This window comes from Mus pahari, chromosome 23 (genome assembly GCF_900095145.1).
Source record: "Mus pahari chromosome 23, PAHARI_EIJ_v1.1, whole genome shotgun sequence".
NCBI classification, from domain to species: domain Eukaryota; kingdom Metazoa; phylum Chordata; class Mammalia; order Rodentia; family Muridae; genus Mus; species Mus pahari.
Window position 1 is genome coordinate 17,599,356 of NC_034612.1, and position 16,982 is coordinate 17,616,337.

The 16,982-nt window shown below is 48.2% G+C and overlaps 1 protein-coding gene across 1 annotated transcript in view; it reads left to right on the forward strand.

Moving 5' to 3' along the window:
* The window catches only part of Tmem132c (transmembrane protein 132C), a 307,579-nt gene that overhangs the window by 272,964 nt on the left and 17,633 nt on the right, over nt 1-16,982 (forward strand). Inside the window, exon 5 of the mRNA XM_021187016.2 lies at nt 10,040-10,183. Coding sequence (XP_021042675.1) covers nt 10,040-10,183 — 144 coding nt within the window. The remainder of the gene's footprint in view (nt 1-10,039; nt 10,184-16,982) is intronic.

The window sequence follows — 16,982 nt, forward strand, 5'->3', positions numbered from 1 at the left end:
ACAGGCAAACTATTTCATAGCTGCAATATGCACACACACACACACACAACGTGTACACACACACACACACACACACACACACACACACACACACACAATCTATCCAAAACTGATGACTTGGAGGAAGAAAAAAAAAATTTTTTTTTCTTACAGGTCACACAGTCTTACCATCAGGGGAAGTTGGGGCAAGCACTCAGGAACCTAGAGACAGGAACTAAAGCAGTGGCCACAAATGAATGCTGCTCTGACTTACTACTGACTTGCTCTCTTTGGCTTGCTCAGCCTGCTTTTTTATACACCCCAGGACCACCTGCCCAGGGATGGCACCACTAGTAGGCTGGGCCCTCCCATACCAATCATTAATAAGGAAAATCCCCTACAGAAAAGTTCAGAAACCTATGCGAAGGAGGTAATTTCTAAACTGAGGCTCCCTCTTCCCAGATAACTTCCCAGTCAGAGTTAAGTTTGGAAAGACTGCCCAGCCTATGCCTGGCTCTGATCACCTTTATTGATTCAAGTGTTCTTCCAAACACACACACACACACACACACACACACACACACACACACGCATGCACGCGCGCACACAGAGGAAATGGGAGGGGAAGGGAGAGGAGGAAACGGAGGGAGGGAGGATGGAGAAGACGAGAGGAAGACCAGAAAGGGCTCACATCATTTGCACTCCCAATTCCTAGGTGCAAGGGACCTGGGATAGACACTTTCCCATTGCTTTGGGAAGGCACATAGAGATGTGCTTTCTATCCTGTGCTCCACGCAAGTCAGAGGTCTATGAGCAGACAGCCCTGGTTCCTTCTCCCTCATGACATCACTAGAGCAGGATCCACTATAAGACCATGAGGAAAACCCTCTCACTTTGTAGCAGTCGTGTCCACATAATTAAGAAGTGCAAGAATCTGCCACAACTTTGCCAAAATAAAATACGTATTTCTCAAGCACTTCTCAGCAAACTTGCGAAGCGACTGACTTTCCTTGGAGACGTTCATGCAACATATTCTATGTGCCACCCCAGAGGGTGACTTGTTTAATAGCTGAGTTACCACTCCGGACCTTGTAGATGGTACCTAGCAAAATTGAATTGCTTTCTTGTTTTAAATGCACGCTTTAGAATGGATTCTCCATCTTGCCTTAGAAGCAAATTGACAGCTAAGTTAAGTTTGCCTCCCGCACCCCAGTTTTGTACCATGAATAAATTGGAAGTAAATGAGGTGGGAGTTGGGTTTCCCCACAGAGCCGGGACCTGGAATTATTGCTGTGTGGCTGTGAGGCGCGCAGAGGTGTTAGCATGTGTCCTCGGGGAGGGAAGGAAATTTGCTCAACTACCTTCGGAGAGCAGCCGCGGCTCCCCCGAAAAGGATGGGTAAATGGCTTGCTGTGGAGCCTCTGCATTCCTCTGCTGATGGTAGCTGGCACAAATACAAAGTTGCAGGACAGTGCAGGAATGAAGCTGGCTTTTTTTTTTTTTTTTTTTTTTTTTTTTTTTTTTTTTTTGGTTTTGGTTTTGGTTTTTCCAGACAGGGTTTCTCTGTGTAGCCTTGGCTGTCCTGGAACTCACTTTGTAGACCAGGCTGGCCTCGAACTCAGAAATCCGCCTGCCCCTGCCTCCCAAGTGCTGGGATTAAAGGCGTGCACCACCACGCCCGGCTTGAAGCTGGCTTTTAACTCCCTGTGATGAATGCCCACAGTGCAAAACGTTGTGGGTGCCTGGACCCTGGGAGGTCACTGTGGCAAGGGTGACTTTCTTCTACCCTGATTGTCCAGGTGCCCGGAGGCAGCCCATGAAGCTCTTTGCAATTTTTACCAAACTGGGAGCTAAGGAGCTGGCTCAGTTAGTAAAGTGCTTGCCAACACAAGCACAAGGACCTGAGTTCACCTTCCCAGCACTACATGAAACACTGCTGTAGGGGTTGCGGGGTGTGCTTGTAATCTCGGCACTGAAGAGGTGGAGAGGCAGGAGGATTGCTGGGCTCACAGGTCAGTCAGCCTAACTCTGACCAGAAAAACCCTGTCTCAAAAAATATATCCGAGAGCAATTGAAAAAGACACTTAATATAAACCTCTCATTTGTGCATGTACACACACACACACACATACACACAATCTCTCATCTGTGTGTGTGCACACATGCACACACCATTACTGAGATATTTGCAACAAACTTGGGAATCACTTAGAAAGCACCCTAAAAACAGCAAAGAAAATCTGCTGATTACTTGAAACTTACTACTCACCTGGGTACAAATGAATGATATTCAGAATCTGCCAGATAGAGTGATACAGGCTCCAGCCAATCAGACCAGAGCAGATGGTAACACCAACCAATCAGAATGCTGTTGGCATGCAGGCCTGTAGCATGTCAGTTCCAAGTGTTGACTCTCCCAGCCATTGGAATAGTAAGCAGGCTCAAATTATCCCATCTGTCCACAAGTCACCCTGATAATTCCACCAGACACTGATATCGTAAAATTTCTGCATCACCTACCTCTGAAGTCAAAGCTGGAGCTTTGAGGGGACACTGACTCATGATCTTACACCATCCATTACTCTTGGACTGTGGTCCTTGATCCAAGCCCTGGCTTCATCTCCAAAGATGAAACCATGAAACAACAGCCCCTTCCAGGATTTTGGTCACACATACAGACCCAGGAAGGCAACCAAGGGCCATGTTCTTAATCCAAAGCCTTCAAAGAAGGCTAGGCTCCAAATGATCTTAGGTATCCCAGGCCAAGCATGACTCTGATTTTATGATCTTCCTGCCTCCACCTCCCAAGTTCTGGGTTACAAGTATGCACCTCCATGCTTGGTTTATGAGGTGCTAGGGGTTGAACTCAGGGCTCTGTGAATGCCAGGCAAGTGCTCTACCCACTGAGCTACAGCCCCAGCCCTTTAGGTATGTTCAGAAACTCAAACTAGAAAGACTTGTAGACAGTTTGTTTTTCTGCCTCTTATCATATGTCTATAGTACAGAGTTCTCAAGCAGTGGCTGCTCCAGGTGTTCAGAGTAGAATAAGTGGGAACCGGGGAGGAGGAGGAAGAGGAGGAGGAGGAGGAGGAGGAGGGGGGGGGGAAGAGGAGGAAGGAGGAGGAGGAGGAGACAACCCGTCCCGTTCTGTGGAGTTTTGGTTTCAGAAGGAGACAGGCACAGCTCTGAGTCTGAATAGAAGTCATGTCTCTCAAGAGGCACTGATGAACTGTGGAAAACATAGCTGCTGTGTTAGTTATTTTTCTTGTGACCTTGTTCACAAACCGCTGCCTTAAACAAACAAGCAGGAGAGGACAGAGCAATTGTTGGCTCGTGTTCCTGAGGGTTCAGTCATGGCCACTGAGCCCCATGCACTTGGGCAGTACATCATGGCAACAGGCATGAGTGATGGAGGAAAGCTGTTCACATCCTGCCAGACAAAAAGCAGAGAAGAAGATACAGGAAGTAGGGGAAAGCAGGACCCAGCCCCAAGGACATACCTCCTAATGATTTACTCCTCCCAATGAGTCCTCACCTCTCACAGTATTATCATCAGATGGTGAATCCATCCAGGAATTAGTGTCAACCACTCAGAGGCCCCGGGGATCTGATGTCTTGGAAACTCCCTCCCAGACACACTCAGAAGTGTTTGCTAATCTTAGGCATCTTTCAGTAGTACTACTCAGTGCCGTATATAGGTAGTACAGGGAAGCGAGGTTGGAACTGTGTGGTTGGTTATGTGAGGGAACAGTATTCCACATAAGAGGAATGAGGTGTGTGAAGACATGAAGTCACAGTAGCTAAGAAAGTACAGCAAGAAGTCGAGGGAATCAAAGGCTCTGGAAGATGTGACACTCCAGCAGAATAGGAACAGGGTCTTCTCATTAGGGTATTGAAGAGCTTGCCTCATCTGCTGTGTGGAACACGGGGCTCTTGAAATCTGATCCAGCCACCCAGGCTGGAAGATGGAGAGCATCTACCATTCCAGTGAGTTCCTGAATAGGAGTCTTGGGGTTCGAATAAGGGTTGGGAGCTACACCAGTCACATACAAGGATGCTCGCCTGTCCCCCTGAACGAGACATGAGGCAAGCCCACCTCACAGCATCCTATTGATCCTGGCCCTCAGATTGGAAGAGAAACAAGATCTAAGAAAGAGGGTCTATGCTGGTAAGGGCTGGCAGGAGAGCCTGTCATTGAGATGGAGCTGGAAAAGCAGCCAATGGACAGAGGCACGCTTAACAAGACACTGTCTAGGAATGCTTGCTCTCGGAACACGGAGTCCCCAGCGTCACAAGAAGCAGCATTCACAGGAGAGGCAGAAGACTTCTGTGTGTCTGTGGGCACAGCGTGTCCTGGGGTCCAGAGGATCAGGGTGAGATGCCTGGCTGTTAGTCAGGTTGATCTCTTTCCAGCCTCTGAGCCTGAAACAACCCTCTGGGACCACAGTGACTTTATGAAATTACCCTCAAACAATGCTGGAAAAGAGGATGGTATGTTGAGTGACGTGCTATCCCCACCATAGAGAGAGAAAAAAAACTATAAATGCATAGGGTTTTCCTAACGTTATCAATGTAGACAAGATAGAGTAAAGAGATGATTCAGCTTTGAGAAATCTGTGTAATGGCCTGACTTAGCCAGAACCTTTTTCAACCTCAGTCAGTCCTACTTCCCAGAGAAATGAAGTCCTCTGACACTGGTGCCCTCATAGCTGTGGCTGTAGGCTGCCTGGCTTAGCTCAACATTAGCTGGGCAGGGGACTGGTTAGCACAAAGAGAGACTTCAGCAGATAGTCTGGTTGGCAGATGAGGTGTGCTAGAACTTTTCCTCCGTGGTAAAAAATACCGCCGCCCCCTTTTTGATGAGCTGTACTGAATGAAAACTCATATGGAATATTTCTGCAGAGGGTGGGTAGACTTCTGTCTCCCGAAGCTGCTAAGTCATAAGGCTCAGCACCTGTGAGCCTGAAATGGGGTCAAGTTCAGGTAAAACTTGCAAATGAGCACTGCCAACCCTGTGACTGATGTCTCTATAAAGAAGAGAAATCTGGGCACTTGGTGCAACCATGGGGAAGGCTGATATGGGTGGTAAGGATGCCCCAGATGACAAGGACATGAAGACAAGGTGGCCCTAAGGCAGACAGAGAAGCTAGTGTCTTGCTTCAGGGTAGAGCTGTGCCTCTTTCATCCCAGGTTCAGCCACAAGCCCGCTACAGTGAGCTGATATTTCCACATGAATATATCTGAGGTTAAGTGCAGCCCATATGTGGGACTTCAGGTCCTATGTGGCATCAGCTGACATCTGGGGTCATCTCTGCTCCTTAGACAACCTGCAGGAACCGCCAGGGTCTGAAACTTCATCCATTCTTGACATCCAGAGAGGACCTTTGTCCCTCTAGGTGAGATCATTCAGGGGGTCCTAGAAAAAAAAGATGCTCCCTGGAGAAGAAAAGAGGGAGATGAAGGATGTGGACCCCTCACAACAGGATGTCAGTTTTGTTTCCTCTTTGGGGATCTTGGAGAAAGCCTTAGAAACATCCTTCAAAAACAAGGAGTTCCCCCAGAGAAGGTGCAAGGAAGGTGTGGACCAGCAGAGGAACAACATGCAAGGTCGCTCAAGGACCTGATTGCTTTCGCGGTTGCTCCAGGCCTAGCACTGTTAAATGGCACCAAATACAGATTACCTCAGCCCCAGGAGGTCATAGGAGGGTCCAGTGCTTCAGTCTTAGGTGACTGTGACCATCCAGCCTGAATTCTCTTTTGTTCCTATGAATTAATTTATTCATTCGCTTTACATCCCGATCGCAGCCCCCTCCCTCCTTCCAGTCTCATCTCCTTCACCCTTGCCCTCTCCCCTTCTCTGAGGAGAGGGCACCCCTTCTTGGTACCAACCTGGCTGGCCCTGACACCTTCTCATGAGACCTAAGAGTGTATCCTCTTCCACTGAGGCCAGAAGAGGCAGCCCAGCTAGGGAAAAGAGAGCCAATGGCAGGCAACAAGAGTCCAAGGGAGAGTTAGCTCCTGCTCCAATTGCTAGGGACCAGGATGAAGACTGAGGTGCACATCTGCTATATATGTGCAGAGGGACTAGGTCCAGTCTATGTGTACTCTTTGGTAGGCGGTTCAGTCTCTGTGGTTTCCCCCATGGGTCCAGGTTAGTTGACTCTGTAGGTCTTCAATGGTACTCTTGACCCTTCCCAGTCTGGATTCTTCAACGATTCCTGCCATAATATCTGACCATCCAGAGACCCGCTGGACCCGAAAAACCAGGGCGCACCCTGCTTAGGTGATAACACCCGGGAGCCTGCCTCTTAACTGGAAGTGTGCTGCCGTGCATGTGATTGCAACATGCAGAGCCTCTATATAATTCGACGATGTTCAGTCTCTAGGCAGGAGACCCCATGCTTATCTCCATCATAGTCCCCGCCCCAGCTCTGGATAACTGGCTAGGGTTCCTGACCTATGGGTTAGCTGCATCTGGATTTTCTCACCTGGTGCCATGTTTTCTGCCTTGTCTGTCCGGAAGCCTATCAGTGGTACAGTCCTCCTCATAGCTGAATCGTAACCCACCCTGTTTCTTTCACACCCAGAATCTCCTCTCCAGGGAATCCCAGGGGTGCTCCCCGCAGACACTCCAGGGCTGAGCATTCCAGCCACAACTGGCCACTTCCCTGTCATTATTAGTGAGTTTGCATCCCTAAGACTTCTTAATACATCAAAAATGATTCTATTCTCTTAATCAAAAAGGAAAAAGTGTGATTTGTCCGGAAATAGACAGAGAGATTGATGCGAATACAAACCACATGGGAATCTCTCTTGGGAGCCTCGGGCTCTTCCAGAATTCCAAGGGACAGGAGTGATTTAGCATGCCTGCTACTAATGCTTTTTTTTGCAAAGCAGAGTAATTACCTCATGTATAATGGAAGTGGGAGGAGGGACAGGACAGCAAAGACACAGCTGCTAGCTGGAAGCCTCTGCGTGGTGGTGACACCTTCAAGCCCCCTGTGAGGCTCTGACACCAGCTTCTTGAGGCCCTGTTTGATCCCATGTAGCCAACAGGATGGCATGTGATCGTAAAGAGGACTTTTTCATTCTCTCTCCTCTCCCTACCTCTCTTCTGTGTGTCTGTTTCTCTTTCCTTTCTCCTCTCCCTCTTCCCCTCTCTCCCTCTCTCTCTTACACACACACACACACACACACACACACACACACACACACAGAGGGGAGGGGAGAGAGATGCTCCATGTCCAGAAGGGACTGAGGAGAGGTGTCCTGTGGTGTAAAGTTCACTGGATTGGCTCCGAGGTGGGAGAAGGGGAGCATCCCTGCTCCCAGTAGACCTTTCAAAAACACACATTCCCCCTGGGTTCTGCTAGACCCTGGGTTTCAGAAACAGTACCATGTTAGAATCATACTCTGCTGGAAGGTATTCGAGAAGTGAAAGAACAGAAGCATGTGCCTGCTCCATCAGTATTAGACTCACGTATGTGCACACACGAACACATGGAGACACATGCATATATACATGGGCACACACATAGATACATGGGCATAGATACATGTTCATGTGTACAAATATGTGGATACACAAGCACATGGATGCACCCACATACAAGGATACACACACACACACACACACACACACACACACACACACAGTTTTAAGCTGTTTGCCTTCACCAGCCCCAGAGTCATGATTTGCCCTTTTGGCCTCCAGCACTTTGAGGAATAACTGTCCCTTCTTTGAAGCAACTCTGTATTATACTATAAAGGAGCCCGGAATGTGAGCGATCTGGATTTGACAGTTCACAGACGTCAAGTAGTCACAAATGATGTGGCCACTTCATCCTGAAGAAGCTTGGTAAACGTGATCCAGGCAGTTTTGAAGTTGATGGAGAAGCCAGGGGAGAATCTAGAATGCCAGACCATCGACCCACACAGCAACAGGCTCTCACTGACGCTAACTGGTCAGCAGAATGACTGTTAAGTACAGGGGACTTCTCCCCTGAGTATCAACCAGGGCATTTTCACAGGCTAAAGATTTTCTTCCCTTGTTTCGTATTTCTGTGACTGTTAATTCTTAAAACTGACATGACTAGTAAGAAATTGCTAATGTTCAACTAGCCTTGATCAGACATGAGTGCCAAGGTGTAATAATGCTACTGCTGTTTTTGCTGCTGCTGCTGCTGCTGCTGCTGGTGGTGGTGGTAGTGGTGGTGGTGTGTGTACACACACAGTTGTGAAGCTTTAACAACCATTTAGGAAGCTAATCACAATTATGGGCCCCATAAGGGACCACACTGCTTAATGTAGCCCCATTCACCTAGACCATTTCAAAGACAACCCTGAGCACATTACCTGTAATGAACTTGACTTAGGAATTTCCATGGTATTCTTAGCATCTGTAATAGCCAGGTCAAGGCCACCCATAATTGAAACCTGACTTCAAAGGTTCCAGGCACCCTGTAAAGGCAGGCAGAGCTTTGTTCAACTTCAGGGTGAGGAGACTGACTGTCTGGGAAACTAAGGCTCTGCTTCTAACAGGGAGCCTCTCTGCCCTGTGTGCCAAGGCAGAAGGTGCCAGTCAGTCCCCCTAAATTCAAAGATCTGTTTGCATATTCATGTGGCCACCCAGAGAAGGTGGTAACCACCCTGCAAACTCAAAAATAATGGTGTTCTCTCCATCACTTAATAGATTATGTGTGCAATTTCTACAGAGCATTGACACAAAGAGACAAGCAGACATGCTTGTAGGTGTGGTGAAGTGTGCTCCCACGGGGCAGCAGAGAGAGACAGTTTGGTTTGTAAAATAACTATAAATCAATAAAGCTTCAATTCAAAGAGGAAACCTGTGGGCCTGGAGATGTGGCTTAGAGGTAAAGCACTGGTCTAGCATGTACCTTCCCAGTTCGACAGCCAACACTATAAACAGCAACAGAAAAAAGGAAGTTCTGGGGGTTCTTTAGTGGGTAAAGTGCCACCTATAGCCACAGCTACCCCACAATCAGGGGCTCGAGGGTGGACTTGTCTTATCTCCCTTCTGGATGGCAGAGGTTTGACATTGAGCTGTGTGAGGTGAAAGCCAGCTGGGCTGTGGAACAGGGCTGTGCCTCTAGGGAAAAATCTCCCCTTGCCTTTCCTATCTTCAGAATCCTTGGGACTGACTGGTCACTTCCATGCTGACCTCCTCTCCATCAACACTGCCTGAGCTCTTCCTCTGACCCTCATGACTCTTCCTTCTTCAGAGTCTAGGATTCTATTGGGGCCAGCTCAAGAAGTGGTACCTCTTCTTGAAACCGTGAAGTTCATTCTACCTGCAAAGTCCCTCTTCCCAGGTGTTCTACCTGGCTTTCTTTTGCTAGGATAAACACCATGATCAAAAAAAAAAAACAACCCAAGAAGGAAAAGGTTGGTTTCAGCTCATCACTCTTGGGTCATACTCCGTCACTGAGAAAAGTCAGGGCAGGAAACTCTAGGAAGGAATCGAAGCAGAGATCATGGGGTGCTGCTTACTGGCTTGTTCCTCTGAACCTGCTCAGTCTGCTTTCCAAAGCACTGCCCAGGGATGGCACCATCCACAGCTGGGATGTGGGCTGCACCCTCCCACATCAGCCGTAAATCAACAATACACACCACAGGCCAGTTTGATGGAGGCAGCTCTTCAGTTGAGATTTCCTCTTCCCAGACTGTCAAGCTGACAAACAAACCCAGTCATTACATCATGTAAGATATGGTCATAGGCTCTGGGCGTATTTTTTTCTGGTGGAGACAGACATTAGTCAACCGAGCTTGGTATCTTTCTTCCTATAGTACTCCAAACTGGCTTCTGTTGCTTGTCACCCGGTTGCTGTATGACTCAGCTGGGTCTCTGAAATACTAAAAAGAATACACGTTCTTTATTGTTATTCCGAAGAATGTCCTTCTGATGCAATTCCTAAGGACAGGGCCGCAGTGTGTCTAAGGGGAGCAGCCTAGTGCTGACCTCAGGAACATCCCCAAGCATCATGTAGCACCAGCAGAAAGGAGACTGTCCCTTGACCTGATGTATCTGATTCTTTGGCAGGACACTGAACTCCTGAACACAGCCATCCTCACGGGGAAGACGGTGGCCATGCCTGTCAGGGTGGTGTCGGTGGAAGAGAATAGCACCCTGAGGGACATCTCAGAGCTGGTGGAGTGCAAGGCCACAGATGAAAATGTCATCAAGGTAAGTGGGCTTGGCGGGGATTGGCTCCAGCCTTCTGGTGTCCCTCCCTCCCTCCTTTCTTCTTTCCTTCCTTCCTAGTTCCTTCGTTCCTTCTCCCCTTTCTCTCTCTTGTTCCTTTCTTTTCTCCCTCCTTATATTTATCCTATCAAATCAAGCTGAAATCTGTTTGCCCTCCAGAACATTGCTTCTAAATTCTAGACAAGAAATGCCTCCGTCAGGCTGAGAACACATGCACTAACTCGCGGCACTAATACTTAAAATCTCCTCCTTAAGGAAAAGAATTAAAATCATCATCATCATTCACTACATCTAGCATGCAGTGCAGCGGACATCCTAAATTTCCTCTGAGATGAATTCGGAGAAGCAAATAACAGAGGATGCCAAGGGTGGGTGGGGCATGGGAGATGCTGATGGAACAACAACAACAACAACAACAACAAAAAAAACTCTCAGTGGATGAGCAGCAATGTGTTGGGAGAATGATGCCACATCTGCTCCATGTTCTAGAGGCAAAGAGTTCATCTCTCAGCCTACAAAAGCCAGGTGTGAAGCAAATCCAGAAACAAATGCCACCATGGTGACACAGAGAACAACCTTTCGCTCCTCGGAAGGGACTCTGACTAGGAGACCAGTGCCCAATAGTTCCAGGAATGCAGATCAGTATCTTTGGGGAAATAAGTGTGTACAGAATGAAAATCACCTCCTGGAGTGAATCAGGAGGGGGTCATCCTCTAGCTGTTGACACAGCAGAGCAGAACAGCTAATCAGCAAGAGCTGGGGGAGGTGTGGAGCGGGCAGCCTTTGGTGTAGGAGTGAGTCCCCAAAGTCAGTCCCACCTCTTCCCTGGGTCCTGGGCTCATATCTGCAGGGCCCAGACAAGCTCTCTTCTGGGGCTTAGGTTCATCTGATGGGCTCATCCCTGGGACTCAGGCTCTAGTCTGAAGTCACTAGTCCTGTCGAGCTCCTGAGTGCCACTTGGCATGCGGTGGGGTGGGGGGACAAAGAGAGGAGCTCACTTGTAAACAAGTGCCAACTCTGCTGCATGTACGGGAGGTTCGGACTAGATGGTTACATTTTGTCAAGACTCAGGGGGGCTCTGAGTTTTTGCCCCCTTATGACCTGGTGAATCATACTATTGTGGCTTTGTGTGGCAAAATGAGGTTTCTGGGTCAGGTACAAAACAGCCACTATTCCAGCAGTTTTGTACATCCAGAGCCTGAATCTCATTAGTGGGTGCAGATAAGACCTATGACACATGAGTATGGAGCTGGTGGTATTATGAGACAGGAACCCTGATTCTGGGGAGCTCTGGCCCTATGTAATAGGCAGTAACTAACCACATGTTCATAAACTCTATATCTGGGAGTCCTCTGGCATCTCTGGAGAGCCTAGCAGATCTGACATACGGAGCCATGTGTTCCAGGCAGTGTCCCCTAAATAGATATTTGCCAATCATCCAGTGGCCACCAATCCCTGTTGCCTCCTGTCTGGGTCACTCAATCTGACCAGTCTGTCTGCTTAACCCTGTGATGTGTGTAGCTGTTCTCAGGTCACATGTGTACCAATCAGTGTTGTTTTTTTCCATACCCTTCTAATACAGATAGCCATGCATTTGTAAGAATGACATCGGATCATCCATACCATTTTTCCCCATGGACCTTTTAATATGAGATTTTTATCTTTATGTTTCCTCATGTGTGTGTGCTTAAAGAGGCCAGGGGAGGGTGTCGAATCCCCTGGAGCTGGAGTCATGGATGGCTGCGAGCCTCCATGTGGGTGCTGGGAACCAAACTCTGGTCCTCTATAAGAGCAGCCAGCACCCTTAGCATCTGAGCTGTCTCTTCAGCCCCCATGGACTCTTTTTAAATTATTTTAATTAGCATAAAAGATAATGGGTTACCATATATATATATATATATATATATATGTTCCCCTACCCCCCTTGCTGGTCCTCTTTGTCACTCCAAGTAGCCCTCTATCCTGCCATGAAGATTTCATCAACTCTTCTTGTTCCCCTCCCTTTAGATCTCATCTTCCCTTCTTAGTCCCCTTTTTACCCTCATGACCTACACACATGCACACACATACACACAAACATACACACACAAACATATACACATACATATAATCTATTCAGAGACATACACGCACGCACATACAGCATATACATACTCTCAAACCCATTTCTCTGAATCCCAGATAATCTGTGAGACAGTATCCCCAGTTCCTTTTGTGGCTTCTTTCATGTGTTTATCACTTTAAACCCATGTGCACACATATACGTAGATGTGTGTAAATACACTCAACATACACAAGGCTTTTCAACCACAGTTTGTTTTGTAGGAACAACCACTTCTTGGGAGTCATCTCCCCTGATTCCTAGAAGTGCACCATGAATCCCTCTGCCTGGAGGTGTTGGGACGCAAAAGCAGGCAGGGCAAAGGCTCCCAAGGCTGAGACATGTGTCTGTTCTGTTCCCTATATGTATGTTCATCATTGCCTCAGCATCTCCCCCAGGAGGACCTCAGATGTTCCTGTCTACCTTGATGTACATTCAGCAGATGAAGGGATAGAGTACTGGAGAAAGCAGTGAAGCCACTGGCTCGACAGATACCCAGAACAAGGGTGTGGGAGGAATATGTAGGCTGTCTCTAACGCCGTCAGTGTCTCCGTGGCATCACAAAGTATCTAGCCTGCTACTTTTGAAATAAAGCTGTCTTCAAGCCGGTGACACGGCATGGATCATGTGCCTGTACTTGTCCTCGTTGATCCTTGGATCATATGAGCTTTGACAGTGCACAGTCGGTGTCTTCATAAATCACAGGCTAATTTGTTCGGTGACGATTGATGGGCGTCCTGAGACCGAGGGAAGAGCAAATACCGCAGTTGTGGCCCCGCGCTCACAGAGTCTGGCCACTGACGGAGACCAACAGTGATAGCTGCAGAAATGGGCTGTCCAGGTGTTGGGCTAAAGAGTACTGGGATGGGGTGACTTCAAACAAGGTGACCCCCTGAGAGGGGACAGTTGAGCCTGTTAAGGGGGCATAGGTAACACTAAGCTGCCAGCTTGAATAGAGCTATCAATGGCTGTTCTGGGATGCTCATGATGGGATCTCTAAGGAAACCACCTCAGTCTATAGTCTAGTACATCATTTTCTATGGGCCCTCATGACCATAGATTGCTAGGCACCAGCCGTGATGGTTTGAGGATTCAGTATTTAAAGGATGGATTTGTGGGATTTCCGATGTGGCCTTCCTGACCTCCAGGAATACACACATTGAGTGTATCGCAGGGATTAAGGCGCAGACGCTGGGCACCAACAAGGAGAGGGTAGCCTGGAGGCTTGTCTATGTGACACCAGGTACTTGCTCAGGCTCCGGGTCACAGGAGTAATTCCCTCTAATGACAGCCTTGGTTTGTCTCAGGATTTCTGTTGACACAGGCTATGAGCCCTTAGGAGAGCAAAGCTCTTTAGTAGCAGTTTTAAGTTTCTGGACTTGCAGGTTTGTGGTGGCATCAGAGGTGGGGGGGTGCAAAGGTGCATTTGGTTCATGATTTCAAGAAACATCATCCATTACAGTGAGAGCAGAGGTGGCCAACACTTTCAAGGCTGGCCCTCAATGTCCTATTTCCTACAGCTAGGCCTCACCTCCTAGAGGCTCCACAACAGTGCCACCATCAGACCCATGAGCCTGTGGAGGGGACTCATTAAAACAATGACCCCGTGTGTGCTTCTTGTGTCCTCATTGTCCTCAATAGTCAACCGGTGGCCCATGCCTGTGATCCCCGCACTTAGGAGAATGTGTCAAGGGAGTTAGCATGAATCAGAAGCCAGAATGGATGATGACGTCATGAGTTCAAGTCTTGTCTGGGCTGCAGAGTGAAACCCTGTCGCCAAACCTAAACAAAGCAACAAACTGTCTAGTTCCAGGAGGAGGGAAGACCATAGGGAAAAGCGGTTCTCCAAATCCAGAGGCCCTGCACTGCGGGCCAGCAGGTGACCAGTGGTGGTGCTCAGCCATGACCCTTGCTGGACCTGGGGATCCTCACTTTAAAGTGTAAGAAGCTGGTCTATTGAGTTCACCCAACTCTAGAATTCCTACTATGTGGGTTCAAATGATGACGGCTAAGCCATATCTGCAGCCTCCTCCCTTCCAGTGGTCTTTAGGAAGCCTCCGGGTTTGTTTGTTTTTTTTCTAATTATCATTTAGGGAGACACACGTGCCATGGTGTGTGTGTGTGTGGAGGCCAGTGAACAACTTAACAAAGTCAGTTCTCCTCTCTGCCTTTATGTGGGTTCTGGGGATGGAACTCCGTTAGCCAAGCTTCTGAGACAAGTGCCTTTCCCTACTGAGGAGCCATCTTATCTGCCCTTGTTGCTTCCTCTGCGTCTTGAGGACGTTGCTCCTCCCTCCTGGGGATGCTGTGAGTTCTGACAACGCTTCAGAAATAAAGCTCTACCGGGTGTCATCTTCCCCTAGAGGGCAGTATCTTGAGACAGTTAAGGTTGTGACATGTGGCAGTTGGACCGCTGACATCTAGGGATGCAGAGGGTGTTACTAGACATCATACAAGAAGCAGCTGACAGCTCTAGTGAGCAGCGCTAAGGTTACAATGTCTGCCCAGGGCTGGAGAGATGGCTCAGAGGTTAAGAACACTGACTTCTTTTCCGAGGTCATGAGTTCAAATCCCAGCAACCACATGGTGGCTCACAACCATCTGGAATGAGATCTGACGCCCTCTTCTGGTGTGTATTTAATATATATATATATATATATATATATATATATATATATATATAATAAGTAAATAAATCTTAAAAATAAAATGTCTGCCCAGTGACAAGGGCTCTGTGGGGGTATTGCTCATGTCCTGTAAGTGTCCAATGTGGTGCCTTAGTGTAGAGGCTGAAGTTAGACAGGGGGACCCTAGCACACTTTTGCTCTGCCACTTGCCTTCCGAGTGACTGCAGGGAATCCAGCCACTCTGAGTCACAGTATATATGCCTCATCCACAGAGCTATCAAGACCTTATGACATAGACGAGCCTCCAGGGCTAAAAACCACAGGCATGTGGGCAGTAGAGATATAGCTAGGTTGATAAACTGCTCACCTTGAAAGTATAGGTGCCTAATTCAAACTCTATTTCTCAGTGTTGGTACAGATGGCATTTAGGGCATTCCGCATGGGGGGCTGTCACTGACCCTTACAGCGTCTTGACATACAACCCCAGCCTCTTTCCCCACTTGCCGCAGTGTTCCCCTTAATCATGACCGCCATGATTTCCAGAGAAATCGGAAATGCCTCTGGGGACGAAACTGTCCTTGGTCACAATTTTCTGCCTGAAAAAATCTGGCTGCTAGGATGAAGGAATGTACAGACAGCTACAGAAGCGTCTTCCGCGGCAAGAAGAGGGGGTGCGAAGCCCCTGTGGTAGACATATTCAACATGGGCTGAGGGCTAGGACAGAGAAAACACAAGAGAACTTAGCTGCAGTGGGAATGGCAACATGGCTGTGTCAGTGAGGCTGCCCACCAGTTAAGGGCGTTTACAGAGTTTAGAAGGAGTCTAAGACTCAAAAAAAAATTGTTAGTTACTGTTTTGGTTAGGGTTTCTATTGCTGGGACAAGACACCATGACCAAGGCAAGTTTTATAAAAGGACAATGTTTAGTTGGGGCTGGCTTACAGGTTCAGAGGTTCAGTCCATTATCATCAAGGTGTGAGCATGGCAGCATCCAGGTAGGCATGGCACAGGAGGAGCTGAGAGTTCTACATCTTCATCTGAAGGCTGCTAGGGAAAGACTAAACTTCCAGGCAGTTAGGAGCAGGGTCTCAAAGGCCACGCCCATAGTGACACACCTACTCCAGCAAGGCCATATCTCCTAATAGTGCCACTCCCTGGGCCAAGCATATTCAAACCACTACAGTGATTATCCCGGGGTACAAATTGAAGATCTAGGTCATGTTTAAACCACCTTGGTTTCTTCCTTAACTAATGGCATGTGCAACCCTATGTCCAGCGGCCACAGCCTTGTTCAGGATGGATGAGAATTCAGAGCATGCTCTAAAACCCACTAACCTCCCAATACACTATAGTTCTGGCAGACATCATCGCCTCCCAATGGTGTCCCTCAACCTCATCCATATCTTCACAGAGTTCCTCCCTTCGGCTCATACTATATTTTCCTGACCATCTGTCCCCTGCCTGAGCTCAGAAAGACACAACCTGTTCAAGCAGACTGGCCTGGGGTGGACCAAATGGACAAGAGCCAGAACAGCCTTTAGGAAGGATTCTGGCATGCAGCCAGCCTGGCTGAAGCCCCTGTCACACTTGCCAAGCTGCAGTTCTTCTCAGCACCTGCCTTTCCCTGCCATCTCAGCAATGAGAATGACATGGTGAGACAGCTGGGTCAAGGCCACAGTCTCGCGTGAGAGTCTGTTAACGTGCAGGGTTGGAGCCGTCTGGGTGAGCTCTGAACTTATGGCTATAAATGGAACTCATCCTGTCTGCTGCTGTAGGCAAGCAGCCCTCTGCAGCAGGCCTCGGGATTTTCATCTGCAAAATAGGATGCTATCAGTGTGCCAAGCCCCCACAGGGTTTCTGTAGCAGTGGTAGGCAAGCATACTGAAAGTGGGAAATGAGAGCTGAGAGCCAATGATCTCTTACATGGACAGAGCTGGCTCATGAGTTCGGGTGTATCCAGAAGCAATTTTGATTTCCCTATGCCTAGACTCTACTTATACATAGCGGCATTCACCAAAAGAGAAAAAGAATTAGGTCAGGAGTCTGATTATTGA